Source organism: Larus michahellis, unplaced genomic scaffold (assembly GCF_964199755.1).
Source record: "Larus michahellis unplaced genomic scaffold, bLarMic1.1 SCAFFOLD_159, whole genome shotgun sequence".
NCBI classification, from domain to species: domain Eukaryota; kingdom Metazoa; phylum Chordata; class Aves; order Charadriiformes; family Laridae; genus Larus; species Larus michahellis.
The window spans coordinates 204,737-230,912 of NW_027436126.1; the positions used below are offsets into that span (position 1 = coordinate 204,737).

The 26,176-nt window shown below is 47.9% G+C and overlaps 1 protein-coding gene across 1 annotated transcript; it reads left to right on the forward strand.

Moving 5' to 3' along the window:
- Nucleotides 1-5,934: 5,934 nt before the first annotated feature.
- Nucleotides 5,935-26,176, forward strand: LOC141737062 (microtubule-actin cross-linking factor 1, isoforms 6/7-like). Its single transcript, XM_074571674.1, has 9 exons — nucleotides 5,935-5,979; nucleotides 14,215-14,441; nucleotides 15,145-15,267; nucleotides 16,018-16,119; nucleotides 18,178-18,279; nucleotides 19,452-19,625; nucleotides 22,038-22,193; nucleotides 24,050-24,213; nucleotides 25,264-26,176. The coding sequence occupies exons 2-8, from the start codon at nucleotides 14,238-14,240 to the stop codon at nucleotides 24,131-24,133; spliced, it is 945 nt and encodes a 314-aa protein (XP_074427775.1). The 5' UTR covers nucleotides 5,935-5,979; nucleotides 14,215-14,237; the 3' UTR covers nucleotides 24,134-24,213; nucleotides 25,264-26,176.

The following is a 26,176-nucleotide window of genomic DNA, read 5'->3' on the forward strand; positions in this document are numbered from 1 at the left end:
GGTCTTTGAATACCAACCAGCTCTCTTGAGCCCCTTTGCCTTCCAGAGCCCTAGCCCACGGGATCTCTAAAGGCAGTTTCTTGAAGAGGTCAAAGTTAGCCCTCCTGAAATCCAAGGCTGTAATTTTACTTCTTGTTGTTTTGTGCGTAGTACCCATGATCCTGAACTCCATCATTTCATGATCACTACAACCTAGGGTGCCCCCAACCTTAATGTCCCCCACCAGTCCCTCTGTGTTTGTCAGTACCAGGTCCAGGAGTGCTCCTCTCCTCGTTGGCTCCTGCACCACCTGTGTCAAGAAGTTATCATCAGTGCACTGGAGGAGCCTCCTGGACTGTGCGTGCCTGGCTGCGTGGTCTGCCCAGCAGATATCGGGGTGATCGAAGTCCCCCATGAGAACCAAGGCCTGCGACTGCGAGGCTACCTTCAGCTGTCTGTAGAAAGCCTCATCAGCTTCCCCATCCTGATCAGGTGGCCTGTGATAAACACCCACAACAGTGTCCCTCATGTTTGCCTGCCCCTTAATCCTCACCCATAAGCTCTCGACCCTCTCGTCATCCGCCCCTAGTGAGAGCCCGATGCATTCCAAATGCTCTCTCACATGGAGTGCAACTCCACCACCACGCCTCGCTGGCCTGTCTTTCCGGAAAAGGACGTAGCCACCCATGACAGCATTCCAGTCACGCGAGCTGTCCCACCACATCTCAGTAACTGCAATGAGATCATGGCCCTGCAATCGCGCACAGATCCCCAGCTCTTCCTGCTTATTCCCCACGCCGTGTGCACTGGTGTATCAGCATTTCAGAGAGGGAGTCGTGTGTGTAGTTGTGACCCTTGAGATGTGCTGTGCCTTCTGGCTACCAGAAATACTGGCACACTGGCCCACGAGCGCTGAGCAACTACGCCCTGGCAGCTCCCCAGCAAGTCCAGGACCATCCCCACCCCCCTTCAAATCCAGTTCAAAGCCTCTCAGTGAGCCCTGAGAACTCAGGGAGTTACCAGGGATTCAGGGAGTCATACTGGGAGCACCGGGACCACACTGGGAGCACTGGGGGGAGTCAAGGGGTCATACTGGGAGCACTGGGGGGAGTCAGGGAGTCATACTAGGAGCACTGGGACTCCACTGGAGCACTGGGGGGAGTCAGGGAGTCATACTGGGAGCACTGGGAGTGCACTGGGAGCACTGGGGGGAGTCAGGGAGTCATACTGGGAGCACTGGGATTGCAGTGGGACCACTGGGGGGCGTCAGGGGGGTCACACTGGGAGCACTGGGACCGCACTGGGAGCACTGGGGGGAGTCAGGGGGTCACACTGGGAGCACTGGGACTGCACTGGGAGCACTGGGGGGAGTCAGGGAATCATACTGGCAGCACTGGGACTGCACTTGGAGCACTGGGAGGAGTCACGGGGTCATACTGGCAGCACTGGGAGTGCACTGGGAGCACTGGGGGGAGTAAGTGGGTCACACTGGGAGCACTGGCACCGCACTGGGCGCACTGGGGGGAGTCAGGGAATCATACTGGCAGCACTGGGACTGCACTTGGAGCACTGGGAGGAGTCACGGGGTCATACTGGCAGCACTGGGAGTGCACTGGGAGCACTGGGGGCACTGGGGGGAGTAAGTGGGTCACACTGGGAGCACTGGGAGTGCAGTGGGAGCACTGCGGGGAGTCAGGGAGTCATACTGGGAGCACTGGGACTGCACTGGGAGCACTGGGGGGAGTTAGGAAGTCAAACTGGGAGCACTGGGACCACACTGGGAGCACTGGGGGGAGTCAGGGAGTCATACTGGGAGCACTGGGACCGCAGTGGGAGCACTCGGGGGATTAAGGAAGTCATACTGGGAGCACTGGCACCGCACTGGGAGCACTGGGGGGAGTCAGGGAATCATAGTGGGAGCACTGGGAGTGCACTGGGAGCAGTGGGGGGAGTTAGGGGGTCACACTGGGAGCACTGGGACTGCACTGGGAGCACTGGTGGGAGTTAGGGAGTTATAGTGGGAGCACTGGTACAGCACTGGGAGCACTGGGGGGAGTCAGGGGGTCACACTGGGAGCACTGGGACAGCACTGGGAGCACTGGCGGGAGTCAGGGGGTCATACTGGGATCACTGGGACCGCACTGGGAGTACTGGGACCACACTGGGTACGGGCTATGCTGGTCCATACTGGGATCACTGGCCCATACTGGGATGGCTGGTGCGCACTGGCCCGTACTCCATCTCCCATCATCCCCTGCGCCGGAAGTGGGTCCGGTTTCCAGTTTGAGTGGTCGTTGCCCCACCGCCCGCTGGCATCATGGCGGAGCTTGGCTTGCCGGGGGAGGAGGCGCAGGTCGGGTGGGACGGGGACACCCTGGGGACACACCTTAAAGCCCTGGTCCTCGTCCTGTCACTGCAGGCCTTGGTACACAGTCTCTCCTCGACTGTCCCATGAGCCTCCTTTTTATGTTGGATTCCTGCAATAAGGTCTCCCTGGAGCCTTCCCTTCTCTGTGCTAAACAACCCCAACTCTCTCAGCTTTTCTCCATGAGAGGTGTTCCAGCTTTCACAGCATGTTTGTGGCCCTCCTCTACGCGCACGCTAACAGATCTGTATCTGTCTTGTGCTTGGCACCCCTGAGCTGGACGCTGTTCCCCAGCTGGGGTCTCACCACAGCAGCGTAGAGGAGGAGAATCCCCTCCCTCCACCTGCTGGCCACGCTTCTTCTCATGCAGCCCAGGATGCGCTTGGCTTTCTGGGCTGCCAGCGCACGTGTCCAGCTCATGTTCAGTTACTCCAGCCCCAGCATCCTCACGCCCTTCTCTGCAGGGCTGCTCTCAATCCCTTCGTCAACACACTCCATGAGTCTCCTGCACTGCTTACAGCTTCATGGGATGCTCTTCCAGCAGCTGCCAGGGTGACTGGAGTCCCCCAGTAGATCTCAGCCTCTGAGTGTGGTGCTTCCTGGAGGTGAAGTAAGAACGCTTCGTCAAAAGGCTCCTCTTGCTCGGGTGGCCTGTAGCAAACCCCAGCCGTGAGGATTCCAGCTGCACAAGGGTGCTCAGCTCCTCCTCTTTGTTCCCCAGGCTGCGTGCGTTGGTACAGAGGCACTTCAGCTGGGCCACTGACCATGACAACTTCTTTAGAGGAACACAGCCCCTGGGATTGGCTGCCTGCCTCCTTTGGCCCAGGAAGTGCTTGGATATAAAACTATAAGATTGGTAGGCAATATATACATCTAGAGGAATGTATCTATGAAAGGAAGTGTATAATTCTATTAATGAATTTATTTATTCATTTATAAATAGATACACTACTTATATATGTATTTCTGTATATGCATATACGTTTTGATATAGGTCGACATTCATACAGCTATAGAAATTAAATTAATAATTTTGAATCGAAGATCTGGAATTACTGAAAATTTGAATTGTCATTTTGAATTGAGTAAATCCCCCTTCAATAAGATTTAGTGTAGTGAAGAATTAGAGTTTAAATGTGAACGGAAGCAGAAGGAAAAGGCCCGGTGGGGGTCCCCCACTTTACCAGTCTGCAGAACAAGCCCTGACAGGGTGGGCTGGGAGGAATTCAAGAGGGCGGAGGGATGCCCGAAAGGTGGTGGGGCACGGACACGCTGGAACATGCCCAGGGGCTACGGCCCCCTTCTAGGAGGGGCGAGCAAGTGACGGAGAGGGGGGTCAGTACTGGCTTGGGTCCCCCCAAAAGACGAGCACGCAGCAAATAGGTTGGTATGTGCTTGTGAGGAGCTGCTGCCTGAGTAGCCAACAGGCCAAGAGGAGGCCTCTGGTCTGTGTAGGAGCTTGTGAGGAGTGTTATCTCAGAGGTGAGCAGACAGCAAGCAGGGGGAGATGTGGGGGTCAGGTCTCTGGTGCCTGAGTAGCTGATAGACCAGCAGCAAGGCCAGGGCTCCTGTAGGGGCTGGTGAGGTCACTGGTGCTGGTGTAGCTGATAGGAGACACGTGGCTCGGGCTTGTCCTTGGGATGTCACTCTTGGCTGAGTAGCTGATAAGGCAGGCCCAGGTGCACAGCTCGTGTAGGTGCCTGTGAGGTCACTGGTGCCTGCGCAGACGACAGGCCAGGAGCTGTCACCTGGCTTGCGGATGTCTCTGCAATGTCACTGGTGCCTGAGGAGCCCAGGAGAAACATGTCTTGTGTTGGGTGTTTTGAGGTCCCAGGTGCCTGAGAAGCTGGTAGGCCAGGACTAAGCCCCCATCTTGTGTAGGTGTTTGCAAGGTCACCTGTGACCGCTCAGCTGACAGGCCAGGAAGAGGCCCATGGGTTGTGTAGGAGCTGGTGAAGTCACTGCTGCCCGCGTACCTGGTAGGGCAGGAGCAGGAACATGGCCTGTGATTTCCCCACTGCCTGTGTAGCTTTTAGGAAGGAGCCGGTGTATGGTTTGTGTGGGTGCTTCTGATGTCATTAAAATGGACCTTTCCTTGACAGAACACATCAGAGGTTGACTCAGCATCAGAGCCATCTGACTTTAACTTCTCAAGTGGTTTGTTCACTCTCCTCACGGTAACTGAGGTTCATGGGAGTCAGCACCAAATACATCACATGGTCGTTAAAATGCAAAAAGCTCTGATGAGCCATGCCTTTCCCCATAAGATTCTTCAAGTCTTGTACAGCTGGTTGGAGAGGTTTCAGGACTTTAACGAGGGAGATTTCAATGAATATCCAAAGGGAAAAGGCTTTTTGGGATTTTTGGTTTGTTTTTTTGTTCTTTTTTCCCAGCTGACAGAATAAGTGTTGCAAACATTCTTCAGCTGATATTCATCCAGGGTGCCTCCTAAGGAGCTCTGGACATGTAGGAAAAGCTGTCTCCTTGATGGCAAACACCGTACAGACAGTTCCTCCTCACCGCCCCAACCCTGCCATTTCTCTCCATGGCCACCTGGCCGTGATTTTAACATCACAATGTTAAAATCTAACCTTTTCCCACGGAAGTCTGTAGTTGCACGTTACAGCTCCTGGGCACCACTTCCCACCTGGAGAACTGGCTGCACACAGGCACGGAAGGGTTTTTCTTAATTACGCGCAAACAAAAGTACAAAGTGATGCAGTTTCATAAAAAGTATAACACAGTGCTCCAGAGAATGCTAATTTCTTGTCCTGAGGTTAATACACTTCCTGAAAATGCCCTTTTTGGCATCATGGGAAAACATCTTCATTTTATGAAACGTATTCAATCATCTCGGCTGGTGAAAATGTGCTCTTATTTTTTTAAATGTGGAAAACAATTCCTCAGCTTCTCAGGCAGACCTCAGTTGCTCGACGCCCCAGTTACCTGATGCATTTGCCTGGGACTGGCAGCCAGCACATGAGAGCTGAGGGACACCAGAGCCCCCAGCAGCTGCACAGGGAGGCTGGGCAGAGGGTCTCAGGGCCTCTGCACTGGCAAGAGGCACCTGGGTCCCTACAGCTGAGGACATTTGTGTCCCGTTAAATGCATCCCACCTGAAAATCTGAAAATCACTTTCCCTTCCAAATGGAGACAGCACACAAAATCGCCCCTCTAAGTCTGCAACATTAAAACATAACTAAACCAAAGAAGGAGGATGAGAACAAAAAGGATTGTAATTCCAAAAGGGTAAGCTCTTTTCTCTCCTTTAGAACTTGTTCTTCATTTCTTTTTTGTTTCATTTTGTTGACATTTTCTAAACATTTCCCTTACAATCAGACCCAGCCCGTTACAAAAGACACCCGTCTGTCCCACACGGAGCCCACTGCATCCCAAAACACTCCCTGCCCAGGACTGGCCAGGTCACTCCTGACTGTTTGCAAGGAGCGAGTCGCACGCTCAAGAGCTCTCGCCTGATGGAGGGAAGCAGGGGCCCAACTTCAGCAAAATGCTCCGAATAGCCAAATCTCATCACACCTGTGTTACAGGCACTTCTCAAAGGAGTTTTTAGACCATCCAGCCACAGTTCCTTTCCATTGTCTGCAGGAAGTTCTGTCTGTGTGTGAGAGAGACAGGTACGGTTGTTCAGCAAAAAACATTTCTTACTATTGACTTGGATTCTGAGGAACTGCTCTATTTTTATTCACATAGTTTATCTCTCTTCTCCTGTGTCTCTGTCCCTTCTTCTCCGTCTGCCTTTCCTGCCTTTCCAGCGCTCTCATCGGAATGATTCATTGGCTGGCTGAGTTGCTTAGGGAAGGAGAGATCTGTGGGTGTCATCTAGTCCAAGCCCTGTGCTCAGTGCGGAGGCAACTCCATGAGGTTTCTCAGGCAGGCCCCTCAATTTGACATTGTCCATCAGTGTGCTGAGTCCCCTTGTCCAGACTATGAATCAAGTGGTTAAACTGTGCAGGCCAGGTGTTGGTAACAGAGGGACGTCACAAGGAACCAGCATTTTTGGCCTGATTGTCATAGCCAACTTTCCACCCCGGCTATGGTCCATTTCTCCAGTGCAGGTCTCACCGGTTTGCCTGCAAGGAGACGAGGGGTGACTGTGTCAACGGCCTTGCTAAAGCACAAGTACATAAAATTCCCTGCTTCCTACTTGTGGATGCGGCCGTTTATCTTGTTGTGGATGGCAATCAGGCTGGCCGGGCAGCTTGCTCAATGCATGCTGGCTCTTTCAAATCTTGCCCTTTGTATGCTTGGGACTGGCGTGCAGGAAGATTTGTTCCATCGCCTCCCCAGGGGCTGAGGTGAGGCTCACCAGCCTGTACTTTCCCAGGCTGCCCTTCCTGCCCTTCTTGAAAACGGCTGCCCTGTCTGCCTCCCCAGTCGTCAGAACCTTCCCTCATCACCCTGACATTTCAAAGGCCATAAGAGCAGCTTTACAATGACACCAGGCAGCTCACCCAGCACCCTTGGGTGCATCCCATTAGTCCCCACTTCCCCTGTGCCAGCCCTGCCCTGCTGCCCCACATGCAGCCCCACAGCCTCTCTCTGCCAACACCACACAGGGCAGGGTGCATCCAGGGCTGGGAAACATCTCTCCAGCATGGTCCCTACAGCAGGCCCTTGTCCCACCACGGTCCTCCTGCTTTGGCAGGGCTTCTGAAGCACCCAGCCCCTGCCCAGCCCCAACCACGTTCCACGCAGAGCTCTCAGACAGCCCTGCTCTAGGGTCTGCTGGGGTCTGGATCGGGAGAGAGCCCAGAACTGACAGGCCCAGCAGGAGGAAGGAGATGGCTACAGAGCACAACTCATCCATAAGCTGGGGATAGCAGCCAGAGCTGGAAATGGTTGGTGTGAGAGGCTGGGGGGGTACAAATGCCCTGGGACACCTTCCCAGTCTGTCCCTGTGAGCAAGGGCATGGACCAGCCTGCTCTCTCCTGTGCCCGTGTGTCTCAGCTCCCTTCCCAAGACCTGGCTCTGCACAACAAACCCACTGGCGTGAGTCCTCACCCTGCACATTCACACAGCATTGCTGAACACCGGTGTATTCCTCTCCCAGGAACTTTCTAGCCCAGTCCAAACCCTCCCAGATCTCCACACCTCCTTTGCCTTCTCCCTGGTGCAGATGAGAAGAACAGCCCAGTCTGAGCTGGCCCTACAGCAGTGCCCACTACATGGTGCTGCAGAGCTCTGGGCATTCATATCATGCTCCCAGCCCCTCCGAGGAGCACAGAAACTTCCTGGGTGCAGAGAAGGGGTATCAGCCTCCCCACTGGCCGCAGCGTTGGAGGCTGGACATTGCCTGTACTGAGCCTATACTTTGATCCCGTATCTACCTACTGTACCATCTGTCCTAAAGCTCAAATCGTAATTACCTTTGCAAGCGGATGCCCGTTGAGGAGCAGTGGGCAGTAAACCATCACTGGCTGGAAAAAAGTAGCCAAGCAAGTGGCAAAGGAAGGAGCCGAGTTATCCCGAAGGCCAGCTCAGCCCAACAAAGCTCAGGGAGCTTTGGTCCTCCCTGTCTCCCTCGCAAAGCTAGAAGTGGCGCTTTCACCATCAAGCTCCTGTGGGATAGAAGGCAAACTTTTCAGGCAGCAGCTGTGTCCTGCCGTGTAGGCTCTGAACTAGCCCTGCTGAAAAAGCTGACCAGCACATTGGGCTACAAAGAAGAAGCTCCTCGGTAAAGATGGCTTCTGAGACACGCGCAAGAAAACTTGACCAGCAGTGAGCTCACCTATGCAAGTGGGTCTGTTGTTACAAGAAACCAGACGGAAACGAGCTGAAAGCCACCAAGGTGCAACGAAAGAGTGCAAACTCAGCTACTAAATATGAATGAAGCGTGCTTGCAAAGCGGGTCACGTCAACAACTCCTCCAAAGTGAACGGTAACAGGCGACCTCATGGCCAAAGCCAATAGGTTTCCTAGACTGTGACAATGCATATGTGAATCGCCTTAGGGTGGCACATAAAGGAGCAAGAATTGTAACACGGGGTCCTTCTCAGGCTCCCAGCCGAGAGGCGCCTTTACAGCTGGCAATAAGAAGGGGGTTTAGCTAATGTGTATGTCTGCTGCCTTCTTCCCTGTACCCACGCAGGAACTAGAAGAGAAGTGCAAGCGTTTTACCGTTTCTGTAGAAGTTCAGCTCAACATTTAAACAGCCAAAGCTCTGAAGAGTTACGCTGACCCTTACTTAGGCACTTCTTTTGTCTCCCTTTGAGAGATAACTAAGCACATTCCATCCTAGCCACAGTCTAGCATCCAGAAGTATTCAGAACACGCAGACAAACCTCCACCATTTTTTCAGGGATGTTTCGAGTCATGCGATACTTAGTGCAGGAGTTCACCAAATGTCACTAAACTCGGAGACTTTGACCCAGCCAGGCACAGCCACGGAGCTTCAGCTCACCATTTGTGTGTCAGAGCCATCGGACGGACGACCCCGTCCTCCTTGAGACACCCCTTGGGGCAGCCGAACCCAGCACCGGGTGGCTGGATATGGCCTTTGCTCCATGGGAGGCGCTTCCTGGGAGCAGGATCTCTCACTGGGGCACTGGGAAGCCCTCCTGAGGCCTGCATGCCTGAGAGACGGCTCTGCACTGCTCCATCGCTCACCAAAACCAGGGGCGGAGGAAGGCTGCCCTGGTGGCCTCCAAAAGAATCAGCTCCCCTGGGCTCCTCTGCGGCCACCGGGCACCTTTGCTGTCAGGCGGCTCTCCGCGCTACTCTGCCAGCTTAACCAGCATCTCTTGCCCTCCATCTCTTCCCGCTCCTCACCAGCACTTCTCCTCCCCCCGCTCCCTGACCAGCTCCCCCCTGCTCTCCCCGGTCCTCTGGCCCTTCCCGCCCCTCTCCCCCCACCCCGCCACCCTCTCCCAACCTTCTCTCCCTCCCTGACCTCCTCCTCCCGGCCCCAGCCGTGCTCCAGGGCCTGGCCCTGGGCGAGGGCGGCCCCGGGGAGGCGGCCATGGTTCCCGCGGGGTCAGAGGGCAGGAGGGGGCGCCCCGGGGCACGCTGGGAGTTGTGGACCCAGCACGGGGCTCCCGGCGGCCATCTTGTGTCGGCTGACGGGAGGCTGGCACAGGCCGACAGGACAGATCTGCAGAGCCGGGAGCTGCGGTGAGTCCTGGGCCCTTGGGCTCCTGTCAGCCCTCTTCTGCCTCCCTGTTCCTCCCTGCCCTTCCCCTTTCCCTCTGGGTCCTGTTTTTCACCTCCCTGTACCTCCCTTCCTCTCTCCTGCTGTGCTCGGCTCCCTGTCGCCCTTTCTCTTCTCTCCAAGTCCCTCTCTCTCTCTGTCATCCTTCCTCTCCCTCTACTTTCCCCGTCGCCCTTCCTTCCTGCTCCCTGGGCCTCTTGGTTTCTCTCTCTCTCTTCTGCACAGAGGCCCCAGGCTGAGTGTGCAGCTCGCACTGTGCAGTGAGGTCAAACCCATGTGGCTACTGGACAGACCTCTCTCTCCCTGCTGAGCACAGAGTAACTAGGTTTGGGGTGTTTTTAGCTGCCTCAATTAAGCAACTCCAGTTAGATAGGACGAACCCTGGCTTCAGAGTTTTACTCTGTGACCAGTTAATGAAGATATGCCACTATTATGTACTGGTAAACAGTGGGTTCACTCATTTGTCTTCCTATTATGTCCACAATGAACAAACAGGCTCTATTCAGACTAGCTATATAACACGAGCTTTACAAACTAGCTTGACTAGTCCCTGTGAGCCAAATCATGCTTGCTTTACTTACAGGATTGTCCCCCCAATCATTCTGCTTGTGTGAGAGGCCCTTCAGATGAGCTTCTATTTTTGCATTTTCTCTGAGCTGGGATTTGTTTGTTAAGTGGAAGATTAATGTCAAGCAATTTTAACACGTAATCTGATCTGGAATACTTGTTTACTGGAATTGTTTACCCAATGGTAGATCGTGGACAAGATCAAATCATTTATTGTTCTATTCAAAAAAAAAAAAAGGTTCTGAATGTGAATGGAAAACCGTTTCCTGTATTCACTTACCTTTCTGTTCTGATGTATTTACTGATGCCTGTCTTTATTCCCAGTCATGGAATTCATAGAGTCGGTTCTGTGTGAGTCGCACGCAGTCAGTTTGGTTTGAACTAAGCCGTGGGCAGAGCACTAGTGTAAGGTTTGGACCCAGAAATGTGCACTCTTGTGGGCCTTGTGTCAAATCATCTATTTGTGCACAGAAATAAACCACACAAAATCATTTTCTAAAAAATTTCAGGCTGCTCTTAGTTTCACCTTTGCCTCTTCTCCGCTAATCAACATTATTTTTCTTGCTACAAGGTGTACAAGGAGCTACATTCTGGGTAAGAGCTAGAGTCAGGGGGATTTGTGTTTTCATTGCTGTTTTGCCCTCAGAGGGCTGCTGAGAGTCATGGTCACCGTCTTTTCAATCTTCTCAACCTCTCCTCTTCTGGGGAGGAGCAAGTAAGCGAGCCAGTAACAGGATGTCTTTTTAAGGGAAGAACCTTAGTTGAAGATAAGAGGATGTATTTACACTAAGACTGACACAGGCCCTTTTCTGTGCCTTCATTAACTTAAACAAAGTCTGAGCTGAGCGGAACAGAGCATGTGCCTCTCATGTTCCTGCACAGGGGCTATAGGGTAGAAAGGCGTGGAGTTCACAGCACCAGGAGGGACAGTGCCTGACAAGAGAGTGGGATTTTCCTGAAAAGGGAGGAATGAGCTGAGAAAATAAATAAAAGTGGAGGGAAGGATCGGGCTGCTCCCACAAGAAACCTTTCCCTTTTGTCAGATCTACGGGTGCAAGTAAACAAAACCCAGATCCTTCGGCAAGTTGGAAGGCACCTTGTGACCTTTCACTACCACAAGTTTTATGCACAGTTTTGACTTACTTACGGGGTGGATGATGAGAGGGAGTAGACAGCTGAGATCAGATTTAATTTACTTATTAATTACTTGCTAAACTTTGTGTCAATTAAGAAATAGCGCTGTTGTGAAGACAGAGGGGTCTTGTGGCCAGAGAGGAGGCTGCTAAACTAGGTTGATAGTCTCTCCTAATCGGTCTTCCTTGTCCTTTTCTCCTTTTCACTGATTTCTCTGACTCTTCCTTGTGCTACTTCCCTCTTCTTAAAGCAAGGATCATTTGAATTCATATTCTTGCAATGCCAGTACCTCTTTCTGTGATGTTCTTCAATGGAAGGGTTTGAGGCAAGTGACAAATACCACCATGAAAAGTATATATGCAGTGGCGTTATGCACATGCCTGGAATACTGTTGCCATTTCTGTCATTATAGGTACTAGATATGGGGAGTGTCTGTTGCCAAGATCATATGCATAGTTAGCATCTTGTATTTTGCCTGTAATCAATCATCCGTCCTACGAGGGTATTGCATGGACCTTTCCAGTGCGTCTCTAATTGTGGTGTTTAAAGCCTGGGTAGCTCTCTGTTGGAATGGGAGCCATCACTGGCAGAGCAATAACTACCTTTGTTTGATAGTATTTGCGCTTGACATTAGGATGAAGGGTGTTTGGCATTTCTCGCCAGCTGGATGTGTTGGAAGTGTGGACAGCTGTAATGTGGTGGTGCAGGCATAAGAAACTGATAAGTCGTTTTGTTTGTTATAGCAACTGCGTGGGCTGATGGCTGAGCACAAGCCTCATATAGGTAAGATGGACAAAACTGGGCCTCAGTTGCTGGAGCTGAGCCCAGGGGAAGGTTTTTCTATCCAAGTGGAATATGTGGCAGCACTACGTATCAAAGGCACCCCATAACCTATGGAGCCAGAATGAGAGGTTGTAATGACTTGCATTTTCTTCCTTTTAAGTTCTAAAACACCTCGTCTCATTCATTGAAGTACGAGTACAAGGAAGCCCACTGAATGTACCAACAATTTTAAAATTTAATATATATCTCTCCTAAAATTAGACCTGAATAGTGCCAAGGATGAGGAAAAGGCTGAGGTACTTAATGAAGTCTTTGCCTCAGTCTTCAGCAGTAGGACCAGTTGTTCCCTGAGCACCCAGACCCCTGAACTAGAAGACAGGGATGGGGAGCAGAATGAAGCCCCTCTAATCCAAAGGGAAATGGTGAGGGACCTGCTTCAGCACCTGGAGGTGCACAAATCTATGGGGCCGGATGGGATCCACCCAAGGGTATTGAAAGAGCTGGCGGAGGTGCTCGCCAGGCCACTTGGTATCATTTATGAGCAGTCCTGGACAACCGGGGAGGTTCCCAGCTGACTGGAGGTTGGCAAATGTGACACCCATCCACAAGAAGGGCCGGAAGGAGGATCCGGGGAACTACAGGCCAGTCAGTCTGACCTCGGTGCCTGGGAAGGTCATGGAACAGATCATCCTCAGTACCATTACATGGCACATGCAGGAGAACAGGGTGATCAGGCCCAGTCAGCATGGGTTTGTGAAGGGCAGGTCATGCCTATCAAACCTAATATCCTTCTATGATAAGGTGACCCACTTAGTGGATGAGGGAAAAGCTGTGGATGTTATCTACTTGGATTTTTGCAAAGCTTTTGACACTGTTTCGCACAGCATCCTCCTGGAGAAACTGGCTGCTCATGGCCTGGAGAGGTGTACTCTTCGCTGGGTAAAAAACTGGCTGGATGGCCGTGCCCAGAGAGTGGTGGTAAATGGAGTTAAATCCAGTTGGTGTCCAGTCACAAGTGGTGTCCCCCAGGGTTCGGTGCTGGGGCCGGTTCTCTTTAATATCTTTATCAATGATCTGGATGAAGGGATCGAATGCACCCTCAGTAAGTTCGCAGATGACACTAAGCTGGGTGGGCGTGTTGATCTGCTTGAGGGTAGGTTGGCTCTGCAGAGGGATCTGGACAGGCTGGACCGATGGGCTGAGACCAATGGTATGAGGTTCAACAAGGCCAAGTGTCGGGTCCTGCACTTGGGTCACAACAACCCCATGCAGCGCTACAGGATTGGGGCAGAGTGGCTTGAAAGCAGCTCGACAGAAAAGGACTTGGGAGTGTTGGTTGACAGCCGGCTGAATATGAGCCAGCAGTGTGCCCAGGTGGCCAAGAAGGCCAACAGCATCCTAGCCTGTATCAGGAATAGTGTGGTGAGCCGGACTAGGGAAGTGGTCATCCCCCTGTACTCGGCACTGGTGAGGCCCCACCTCGAGTACTGCGTTCAGTTTTGGGCCCCTCGCTACAAGAGGGACATTGAGGTGTTGGAGCGTGTCCAGAGAAGGGCTACAAAGCTGGTGAGGGGTCTGGAGGACAAACCTTATGAGGAATGACTGAGGGAGCTGGGGTTGTTTAGCCTGGAGAAGAGGAGGCTGAGGGGAGACCTCATCACCCTCTACAACTACCTGAAAGGAGGTTGTAGAGAGATGGGGGCTGACCTCTTCTCCCTGGTGACAAGTGATAGGACGAGGGGAAACGGGTTCAAGTTACGTCAGGGGAGGTTTAGATTAGATATTAGGAGACATTTTTTCACTGAAAGGGTTATTAAACATTGGAATAGGCTGCCCAGGGAGGTGGTGGATTCACCATCCCTGGAGGTGTTTAAAAAAAGGGTAGATGGGGCACTTAGGGACATGGTTTAGAAGTGGCTCTTGTCAGCGTAGGCTAAAGGTTGGACTCGATGATCTTAAAGGTCCCTTCCAACCTCAACAATTCTATGATTCTAAGATTCTATTTGTTTAAAATAATTCATTGTGGATATGACCTTTGTTTTATTTTTTAAGGTTATGGTGGTTGTTTCCACTTAAGGTTATGAAGCGTCCTGTAAAGAAACAATTTTACAGTCTAAATTTTAAAAGATACCCATATGTTTCTGCTGTAGAACTGTAGAGAGATTTTTGGCCAAGAATCGTTTGCCAAGGTAGTAATCTAGTTCCTCTGTTGTTTAGCTGTTCAAGATAAACTAGACCAAATGGTCCTCATTTGGGAAGACATCCAGACCTTGACTGAGGAGAGGGAGGCCAAATTGTTGGATGTAATGAAACTAGCCGCAAAGTTGTGGTGTAGTCACGTGGCTCTTGCAGCTGCTATTAAAGATACTCAGGAGCTCATTGGAGAACTGGAGGGACCTGGAGTTGACCCATCTGTAGTCAAGCAACAGCAAGAAGATGCTGAGGTCAGTAGAAAGTATTTTGTTGACTTAAAGTATTTTATTTACGGTATGCGGAGAAAAGACAGAATTACTATGAAATACCACAGGAGGCTATTTTTTTAGAGACCAAGAGGGATAATTGTGTAGGAATTTACTATAGTGATATCTCAAGAGTCTGTGGTAAATAACATGTACCAGTTCTGAATTGCAATGAGCATGCAACATGTGCCTGTCCTTATATTTGCATATCTGCTTATAAACACGTATATAATAAGCACGTCACTGAGACTTCTGAAAGTGATACGTACTTGAGATTCCCTGAGTAATAGGTAACATCTAAATTAAAGGTGTACGCATGTATCGTGCTCTATGTATTATGCTCTAAGCCTGTAATTATTCAAGCTGATAGTTAAAGATTTGAGGGTTGACTGACAACCTCTGAAAAAGAAAACACTCTGATTAAAGAAATCTAATTGAAAACTTCCTGTTTATTTTTTTTCATCTCATGTAAAGTGACATCATAAGCCATTGTTCTAATTTAGACTGGTGTCAGTTGATTTCACTCTGACCCTGCAAAGGGATGCTTGTGTTTTAAGCGTCAGATTGTAAGTCCAAGGGACTTTAAAGAAACCACAGGCCGAATCCTGTCATGTCCTATCTTGAAAACAAGCTGTACATAGATTATTAAAGTTAGTGTGAGCGGCATTGATTTTTTTTCTCTTTGTAGGCTGCTAAAGAAGAAATTGATGGACTACAAGAGGAACTAGCAACAGTTCTGAGCCTTGGCTCTGACCTTGGAGCTGCTTGTGGAGAGCCTGACAAACCTATTGTCCACAAGAGCATAGATGAGGTATGGGAAATGCAGGTGCTTGAATCTGCTACGCCAGGTGCTTGTTCAGCTGAAATTGGTATATCCTCCCTGCCCCCAACAAATTTTGCAAATAGACATTTTGCGGCAAATGCAAGATACCCCTGAAGCTTTTATGATAACATAAGGGTTGCTTTTCAAGTAAATGGATCTTGGCTCGTATTAGTTTAGAATGTATAGACAATTTTATTGTATTGATTTATGGGTTAAAAGTTCTGTAAAAGACAGAAAGGTTTTTTGTGGAAATAGTCACTGATTACTGCAATAGATGGCTACTTTTTGCAATAGGAATGCTGGAATAAATTTGAAAGGTATCTGGTTTATGCCAAGTGCAACATCTTGACTGAGACAATCCTGCTTGGATGGCTACAGAGTACTGACAATTTCTCCAGTGTTCAGCAGTGTATGTTTCTTTAAAGCTACCTTTTTGATAAGGATGCAGTTCCAAATGATTTAATACTATTTCCCATATTGACTGTAATCCGTATGTTAAGAAAACTATTCAGTATCAGTATTGAATTTTACAGCTTTTGTCATCGAGAACATCGAGTGCATTCTGAAGGAAAGTAACTATGCAGTGATAAGGAGAACAAGAGTTTTAACATGGAATTAATGTGAACTATTCATGCTTAGTTTATTGGTGTTATTGATGAGTGAATAATCAGTGAACGCACATTATACAGCAGCAGTAACATTCTTTTCTCCATTGGAGTAAATTTCACCTACTTGCAGCTGAGTTCTGCCTGGGATGCCTTAAGCAAAACAAGGAAAGAACGGGCAGATAAGCTTGTTGGAGCTCTGCAGGCAGCTGTTCCATACCAAGGACGACTGCAGGTAAGATGGTGTAATACACCTAACCCAATCTTGAGTCAATAGGACTTAATGTGGTTGTAGTAAAAAATGTTACGTGATTGGGAAGGTGACGTGTCACTGATTATAGCGACTGTTTTCTTCAGTAGGCAGATATTTTTTCTCGGGGTTGGTTGGGTTGGAGGTTTTTCTTCCATTAAAGACTAAATCTGTTCTTTTCTGCATGTAGTTGTTCACATACTCCTCTATGTATAGATTCGAAATTGATGTCCCCTTTATTGGTAAGACACAAGTTTATAGTAATCCTGCTCACATTTCCTGGTGGCAATCAGTACGTAACATAGTAGGCGAGTTGAAGGTGTGACATGTTTACATGATCCAAAAGGAACAGAATACAGGTCTGTATACTCACCTGCAGGTGTTTTCTTTGAGTGGCGGACAGTGAAAGAACTTCAATTTTATTCCACCTTTTTTATAAGTCAAATATTTCAGTTTGACTATTTTAAGCCCAAAATAGTAACATAATGTTACTGGACCATTACATGAATTCTTAGTGTAATTATACTAAGAATATAGACATACTGGAGCATCATACTAATTCTTACCGTAATTTATCCAATCATAATACTTTGGAAGATGATTCACTTTTAAAATCGGTAGGTAAACTTTCCAGCAGTTTTTTAAGATATCTTTTCTCTATATGCGCTGTATTTTATTTCATTTTTCTGCCTATTCTTTGCAAGTTTTGGCTGAGTGGCAGGCCTCATGTCTTTTGTCAGTGAATGGCTGGAAGATGGAAACAGTAGTAGGGTTTTCATGGTCAGATTTTGCAAAGCTGTCTTTTTGCCCAGTGGAATTACTGTCTTTCTTGGTTCATTAGATCTTTAAAAACAGAGTTTCACATGACACTGAGGGCAGTTGCTTGTGTGTTCGGTGCAGACCAAGCAGCAGAACACATCTTAATAATAATGCAACATCTTGTTTTCCATGTTTTTTTCTCCAAGGTCTCTTATTTTCGTATTGCACAGAGGTTGACTTGTAGGGTTACATTAGGAACATTGCCGTTGCTTTAAGAGCTTTGTATTTCCTGGGGCTGCACATTGTACATCCTGCAAGCTTGGTACTTTGTACAAGAACTGTATTTAACTGCCACCTTACGCTCATTTCAATAGACAATATTAAAAGTGTTGTGGGCAGATTGTTAGCTACAGCTGCCTCACCCTGTTGAGCGTGTTGGGGGGGTTAGTTCTCCTTTTCCCAAGGAGTTGTGTAGCAGTGGGCAGCTCTGAGAAGCCGTCCTAAGCCCTTCTCCGTAATGAATCACAGATAACAGGCAGGAGGAAAAAGGGCCTGGCAGAGGTATTTTTTCCTCTATGTAATTAATTGCCCAGAGTGCTATAGGTGTTCTTAATCTTTAACTGGAGTGTTCTTGAGGTTGTTCTGCATTATATCAGGAGTAAGGGAAGTACCCACAAAGCCTCAGAACTGGGGAGACTTCATTTGGTTTTTGAAGTTCCAACTGCCTTATCCTGAGGAGATTCAGTCAAGCTCAGGTATTGGCCATCACTGTCTAATCTGTACTGAATGGGTCGTGTTCCATCTTCCTGATACAGATACCGTTATCCTTCAACAGAAGTTCTTTTGTCATCATCATTTAAAGTGTGTTATCATTCAGCTACCACCTTCCATCTTTGCTCCGAAGGAGTGCAGAACAGAGTTTGTCTTGTATTTAAGCTTTCGGGGTATTCATAAAAATTGCTGATTTTACTCCAGAAGTAGAGTACTAGTCTGCATGAATAGTACTGGCAGGATATTGCTGCTGATAGGGGTTCAGTCTTGCAGCATGTACATTCTCGTAACCATTATGTGGAATACTTTAGTTAATACTGGATCCCTTGTATTGCAAAAACCCCTAGGTTCCGCCGAAGAAAGCTGTTTGGTTTTGGTTTGCTTTGTTTTGTTTTCAAAGCGCACAGCAATCTTGTTCTCTGGAGTAAAAAATTGTGGTATTTTACTTAATGCAACTTTGAAATCTGACACTATTTCTCTGCTCATGCTTCAATTTCATACTGTGATTTTCAGGCAATGTTTGACTGGGGGGACATTGCTGGCAGCGGGTTGGCATCTATGTCCCCAGTTGGAACAGGTCTGGAGACAGTGAAGCAGCAAACTGAGGAACTTAAGGTATGAACGAGCAATTTATTTCATTTCTATTTTCATCAGTCTGCATTTTCCTGTGGTGTTTAATATTTTTCTGTATTTTTCAAGAGTCAAAAGCAATTTTCAACTTCTAGTAGAAAAGAATCTGTATGAAAATTTCAGATAACATTTCATTGCACACTTTTCATTTTAAAATATGTTTAATTTTAAAATCTATTCCAAATTTTGGTGAAAGTACATTTTATTTTGTGACTATGTTCCGACAGCTGAGAAATACTTGTAGTGGCATTCCTTGTCTTTCACAGGCTGTAAGGTTATTATGTGCCCGGTTCTTTTGCTGTGACTTTTACGTGTTCTGGTTTCTACCGTGAACAGCTTCCTTGAGGCTCTGAAAGAATGCCTCCACAGCTTCACTTCTGCAATTACAGGCTTTACCTAAATGCTCACACAGATCACAATATTCCCAGTACATTAGTAAGCTGAAAATCAAAATTTCAGGCTAACTTAGACCTTCAGAAGCCAGTCTTTGTGGATCTGTGACTTGAGTATGCTCCTGACGTCAGTAGGCTGTTATGCGATATATAAAAACCAGGGATGTGTAACGATCAGGTAATGTCCTTGGTTTCATGGCTCGCTTGTACTTTTTTTGGCTGTGGGCAGGTTGTTTAGTCTATCTATTTTATGATGTAACTTCAAATGACCCATAATCTTATGTACTTCAGAAGAACACACCTAGGCGAGTTGTTCAGAGTGCTGTCCCAGTTGCACGTACCAGAGAGGGTGTTCTACTGAAGAAAATTTGCTTTCAGGTCTTCTGAAAAACAATTCTATCTGAAGTTTCACGGATGGTATTATCACAACCCCCAGAGCTAGAAGTGACCCCAGATGCGTTCTGCCTTTTGTACAGACCAGAGAGATTGTTGGAGAATACTTTCCTATTAGCCATCTTTGCCATTCTGTGGTCACAGTTAGCAATACCTGCTAGAACATTAAGACACTGCTGCAGCTTCTCAGTTTGCTGCGCCCGTCGGGGTGATCGGTGTCTTACAAGCATTTTTACCCTGGATGACAATCCCCCAAACGTACGAAAGCTGAGAGGGATGCATTGGTATTGCAAATACTGCTGTACTGTGCTGTATTCCAGAAGGTCATTGCTTGTGATAAGTTTATGTGTATTCTTTTTCTATTTACCGTAGCAATTTAAGACAGAAGCTTATCAGCAGCAGATAGAAATGGAAGGACTGAGGCATCAGGCAGAGCTGTTGCTCCAGAAGGTAACAGAGGAGAGTGACAAGCACGCAGCTCAAGACCTTGTCTCAGAGCTCAAACTAATGTGGGAGAGCCTAGAAGAAAAAGTCATCAATAGACAGGTAAATAAACTTGAAGGTGGGGGCTTTCTTCATGACTTAGGTTTTTGAGAAAAGCTTCTTAGTGTGTATCATGTTTGCATCAATTTACACATTTATTCCTTTTGGTTTGGAAATTACAGAGCTATAATCCAAAGGGAAACTTTGAGGGACCTGCTTCAGCACCTGGAGGTGCACAAATCTATGGGGCCAGATGGGATCCACCCAAGGGTACTGAAGGAGCTGTCGGAAGTACTCGCCAGGCCACTTTGCATCATTTATGAGCAGTCCTGGATAACCGGGGAGGTCCCAGCTGACTGGAGGTTGGCAAATGTGACAGCCATCCACAAGAAGGGCCGGAAGGAGGATCCGGGGAACTACAGGCCAGTCAGCCTGACCGCGGTGCCTGGGAAGGTCATGGAACAGATCATCCTTGGTGCCATTACACGGCACATGCAGGAGAACAGGGTGATCAGGCCCAGTCAGCATGGGTTTGTGAAAGGCAGGTCATGCCTGTTGAACCTGATCTCCTTCTATGATAAGGTGACCCACTTAGTGGATGAGGGAAAAGCTGTGGATGTTATCTACTTGGATTTTTGCAAAGCTTTTGACACTGTTTCGCACAGCATTCTCCTGGAGAAACTGGCTGCTCATGGCCTGGACAGGTGTACTCTTCACTGGGTAAAAAACTGGCTGGACGGCCATGCCCAGAGAGTGGTGGTAAATGGAGTTAAATCCAGTTGGTGTCCAGTCACAAGTGGTGTCCCCCAGGGTTCGGTGCTGGGGCCGGTTCTCTTTAATATCTTTATCAATGATCTGGATGAGGGGATCGAATGCACCCTCAGTAAGTTCGCAGGTGACACTAAGCTGGGTGGGCGTGTTGATCTGCTTGAGGGTAGGTTAGCTCTGCAGAGAGATCTGGACAGGCTGGACCGATGGGCTGAGACCAATGGTATGAGGTTCAACAAGGCCAAGTGTCGGGTCCTGCACTTGGGTCACAACAACCCCATGCAGCGCTACACGACTGGGGCAGAGTGGCTCGAAAGTTGCCCGGCAGAAAAGGACCTGGGGGTGTTGGTGGACAGCCGGCTGAATATGAGCCAGCAGTGTGCCCAGGTGGCCAAGAAGGGCAACTGCATCCTGGCCTGTATCAGGAATAGCGTGGTGAGCTGGACTAGGGAAGTGATCATCCCCCTGTACTCGGCACTGGTGAGGCCCCACCTCGAGTACTGCGTTCAGTTTTGGGTCCTCACTACAAGAGGGACATTGAGGTGTTGGAGCGTGTCCAGAGAAGGGCTACAAAGCTGGTGAGGGGTCTGGAGGACAAACCTTATGAGGAATGACTGAGGGAGCTGGGGTTGTTTAGCCTGGAGAAGAGGAGGCTGAGGGGAGACCTCATCACCCTCTACAACTACCTGAAAGGAGGTTGTAGAGAGATGGGGGCTGACCTCTTCTCCCTGGTGACAAGTGATAGGACGAGAGGAAACGGGTTCAAGTTATGTCAGGGGAGGTTTAGATTGGATATTAGGAAACATTTTTTCACTGAAAGGGTTATTAAACATTGGAACAGGCTGCCCAGGGAGGTGGTGGATTCACCATCCCTGGAGGTGTTTAAAAAAAGGGTAGATGTGGTGCTTAGGGACATGGTTTAGAAGTGGTTTTTGTCAGGGTACGTTAATGGTTGGACTTGATGATCTTAAAGGTCCCTTCCAACCTCAGCGATTCTATGATTCTATGATTCTATATATAATATAATTTGAATTTTACAATTTATTGAGTTGCTTTTGTGGTTTTTAAACCCTAAGCAGTATTTTTTGTCACTTCCTCTGTCAGCAGTGCCATCTTGAATCATTATTATTTCATTTTGATTAGTTGATGATATCTTAAGTAGCGGTTGAAAACATGTTTATATGTGCAAAAGTAATATTAGCTGCTGAACTGAGCAGTTTAAAAAAAAAAAAAAAGACACAACTTAATCCTTAACTGTTTCAGTGCTCTTTCCTTAAGTTATCAAAGTGAGAGATTTAAAGATGCAGTGCTTTGAAGTGTATTTTTTTTCCTAAATGGAATCATTTCACAACAAAGAAAAGGTTTTAAAGATCATGCAGCAAATTGCATTTCTATTGAAATTCTGTTGTAAGTGATAAAAAACTACTGTCATATCTCCGACGAGAGAACCTTCCAGCTTAACTCTGCTCTGGCTACATGGGGTCTCTGAAGGTTAGGGATTTAAGCCTGGCGTGTGAGGCTTTACAGGGGAATGGCAACCTCGGCTCTGAGTATGAAGCTGTTGCTTGTCTTGGATGACTGTTTCTCCCTGGGTTTATGATATCAGATGCACGGACGCTGCTCTGGATTGTGGTGGCTAAATGCTAACATAAGCCAATTCAATAGCATTGTGAAACCATTTCCTTGTTAATTTTATTTTTACTCTAGCGCAAGCTGGAAGGTGCCTTGTTTGCCTTGGGGCAGTTCCAGCGTGCCCTGGATGAGTTGCTGATGTGGCTGACGCATACAGAAGACTTGCTGAATGAACAGAAACCTCTGGGTGGAGACCCCAGGGCTATTGAAATTGAACTTGCCAAACATCATGTATGTAATTATGATGAGCATTAACTGAAATGTTCCTTTGATGTTTATCTGAGTGATGAGTCTTGTAGTAAAACTTAGCACTCCATAAATAATTCTCTGGAGATTTTCAAGATGCAGAGTATAGCTGAAACACAGACTTGGAATAACTAATATTTTTCCTCTTACTCCTCCATATTCTTTCCTTCCTTTGCGTGTGCCATGCAAGTGACATAGGTTTTAGCTAAACAGAGCAACTCACCCTAGTCTCCACTTTTATTCACCTTAATTTGACCCAGGGAACTTAAAAGTTATTGAACCTGCTGCTGTCCCTGAAGCAGTAACCTCCTTGATTAGTTCTGTTTAAGCCAGGTCTCACAAAATGTATGCGGCCATTACGCATCTTTCGTTCTTGTTTCTTCCTTCTCAGAAAATAGCCATTTGCTGGTTTGAATTCTGCAGAATTTTATCCCAATTGGATCCAACTAACAAGAAGAATGGAAAGCTTCTCTGAAAATCTCAGCCATCTTTAGGAAGGTGTCCATGCCCCCATCTTCTTCTCTTGTTACATACAATTTAGGGTTTTTTTTAAATATGTTTTTTAGTATTTTTACTGATTATTGTGCCTGTGGAGCCCACGGAAGAATGCTTCTGTTGTGCCTTTTATTTTGAAGAGTGCCTCCCAGGAGCAAGAGATCTTCTCTGCCTCCTTGTGTGACTTGGTGTGCTGTCCATGATGATGTGTTGTTCCTAGGCCTGAAGATTTCAAACTAACCTCCTAAATCCTCTCCTTTACTTTCAATCTGCCATTTAATTTTTGGCCTGCAGATGATGTGAGAAGTATTCAGAGTCCCTTTTGGATGTAGAGAGAATTGATAGAAGTTGACAGGACACGGATAATTAAGGCATTTTCCTTGTTTGTGGTAATGCAGCTCTGCAGCTGCTGAAGCCTTTTGTGTGGTCGGTTGGAACTTGAGCAGAGAAAATACCTACGTGCCCTGTGCAACTACTGTTAGAAACAGGCCCTCAAAAAAAAATAAAATCACAAATCCAGCGTCCGCTCCACAAACCTTTTATATTCTTATCTAACGGAAGTGGTTTACTCTGAAGAAGTGTCCAGACGTCGTTTGTGGCTTCATCTGCCTTCAGTGCTGAAGGAGTTCAGCAAACACATGAGTGAATCTGCCTCCTTTTTGTAAAACGGAGTTTATGGGTTAGGAAGTTCACACAGTAGTGCATCCTGTGGTAGCCTGGAAAAACATCCATCTCTGGAATAACTTTGGCAAGAATAGACCTTGTTCCTAGTGAGCCTCATCAGGAAGGACGGGAAAAGATGCATCTGCTTCTGTGAATATCCCTCTTTTTCGCCCTGTTAGGAAAATAAAATAACGAATACCTTCCAGTGCTTAGCTTAGAAGAACTAAATCAAACGAGACGCGCATTTATCCATTTATGTGGATCCAATTAGGAAGTGTGTTCAGTGAAGTCGAATGGAAAGTGAATCATCAAGTGAGGAAATTGCTTTTTGCGTTTTTAGATATGCTTACCCGTTGTACTTTATACTTACCCGTCCGTGGAACCTGCTTCCAAAATCAGGTTGTTTACCTTTCAGCTCTCTGGGAGGTCTGCAAAGATTCGATTTAACCTGTGTGGCTTCACTAGTGCAGCCACTACACAAAAAATACTTCAAGCACCACGTGGTCCTTCCCCAGCGATGGTAAAAGAATACAAACAAAAAATCCCACCAGATGCAATCCGATCAGGGTGTGGGCTCGTTATCTGGGACAGGAAGGAGTAGTTTGAGGAAGGTCAAGTACCCTTCGTGTGAATGTTTTGTTTGAACTGAGTGAGACTTAACCCATTTTGTCATGTTTTAACAGGAAAGCGTTCCCCAGCACCAGGCACGTATCTGTCAGCAGCCCAGGCGCAAATGGAAACCCAGAATCCACGGGCAAACCTTCTAGTCAGCAAATGGCAGCAAGTCTGGCTTCTGGCCTTGGAAAGAAGAAGAAAACTGAAGGATGCTTTGGACAGACTTGAAGAGGTCAGAAAAGGAATATATTTACTTTATGCATAATTTTGTTTACCCTGGGTTAAATGGTAAATACTGTCAACGACTTCCACATTTGTTGCATTCTATTGTATGATGCAGCTAACTGAAAGCATTGCGATACACAGGGTCCCACCCGCAGGGAGGAGCAGAGGGGACAGGTGACCCCAAACTGACCAACAGGGTATTCCATCCCATCTGCATCACGCTCAGTATAAAAGCTGAGGGATGAAAGGGGCAAAGGGGGCTCTGGCTCGTTTTTTCTTCAATGGCCGATGTCTGAGGGGGACCCTGTCTGTTCGTCTGCCTTTGATCCCGATCCGAGCACTCCGGACTCTAGTTCCGGAATTCAGCTCCTGTCCGTCGCTGAGTCCAGTCTGGAACTTTCTCTGTGTCTGCTGCTGACGCCATCGTCATCCTGGGAGCTGGATACGGTTTTGTATATATTGTACACTTTTTTTCTTTAATTTTTATTATTCTATTACTATTTACTATTTTCTTATTTATTATTATTTTCATTAAAGTAGTTTAGTTCTTTTTCTAAACTCGTAAATCTCCTTATCTCTTCCTCTCCTCTCTGAGGAGAGAGTTGGGGGAGGGCCATCTGTCGTTCTGATCGGCCAATCTGGCCAAAACCACGGCACATTTTTACAGAACTATTTTTACAGTCAACACAGAGTACTACAGCGGTAGCTGAAAACATAAAACAAGTGTTTTTGCTGATCAAATGTGCAAGAACACGTCCCAGTGAACGGGTGACTATGTCAGTTCTATTGAGGGAAGCATCCCATTTATTATCGGCACATTTTTTAGTAAGACTGTGGTTAGGAATAAGATCCGTCCTGTAAGGTAGCAAGTACCTTCCCCTTCACGCTGGAGTGCGTGAGTCTGTCGTGGCTGTTTCCTCAGCTGTGCCTGTTAAGTGTTTCCGTGTGCTCAGGATGCCGTCATTGGTGCTTGGTTGAGGATTTCTGCTGATTTGCAGGATTGAACTTTGGTGAAAGTTTATCGTGTGGCTGTTGGTTTTCCTTCTGCTTTGAGTAGGGATGCACATGCGCTGTTATTAAAGCCATCGCCCAAGAGATTCTGCATCAGCCAAGTGACGTGTTCCCAGAGCTTCTCTGCGGTGTGCCGCTACTGGGAAGTAATTCCCCAGGCCAGCGATGGGTGGGCTGTTGGAGTTGCTGATGAACTTCTTGGAAAAAGGGACAAATTAGGAGGAGCAGAGCATTCCTGGTGTGTAGAATGGCTAGGTCCCAAACAGCAGCTGTCCGCGTGGCACAGAGATCAAGAAACGTTATTCTGCAAGGATAAACCATTGAAGGCTGGAGTTTTGCTGGAGCTACAAAAGAAGACCGTGTCCTTTTATTCCATCGCTGACAAAGAAGTGCTTTTGCACACCTTCGGAATCAATACCTCACCTCCTCTTTACCCTGCTTTCTGGCTATATCATCTAGAAAGAAATGTATCTTTCAGTCTAAGTCTGAAAAGTGACAATTTTGGCTGTGACTGCAGAGCTTCTGTACGAGCTTCAGTGTCTCGCACAGGAATTTACCCAGGAGTGTGTAGCAACCCAGGCCTTCCTGGGAATCAGCAGCTGATACTTGGCTCTGCTTTTCTTCCCGCTCTGCTCTGCTGTAGCTGAACACTGAACTGCTGTCCCCGAACACCCTGGAAGCACTCTGGACTAACTGCGCGTCTGTAAGATGCCAGCGGTGCGTGTGTCAGCTTCTACAAGAGTGGGGGTGGCTCTCGCAACGTTGCCAACAGTGAATGCACAGCTGGTGGCTGCTGCCTCTTGTTAGGGCTGAGGCGTCCCTTCCTGGTGCATCTGGAGCAAGAACAGGGCCAGCATGATGAACTGCTGGGGCACCTCTAGGTTTGCACGTACAAACTGTGCTGCAGTGCTCAGGAGCAGCAGTTTGTTGCGCTTTGATCATAAATGACCGTGCCATGT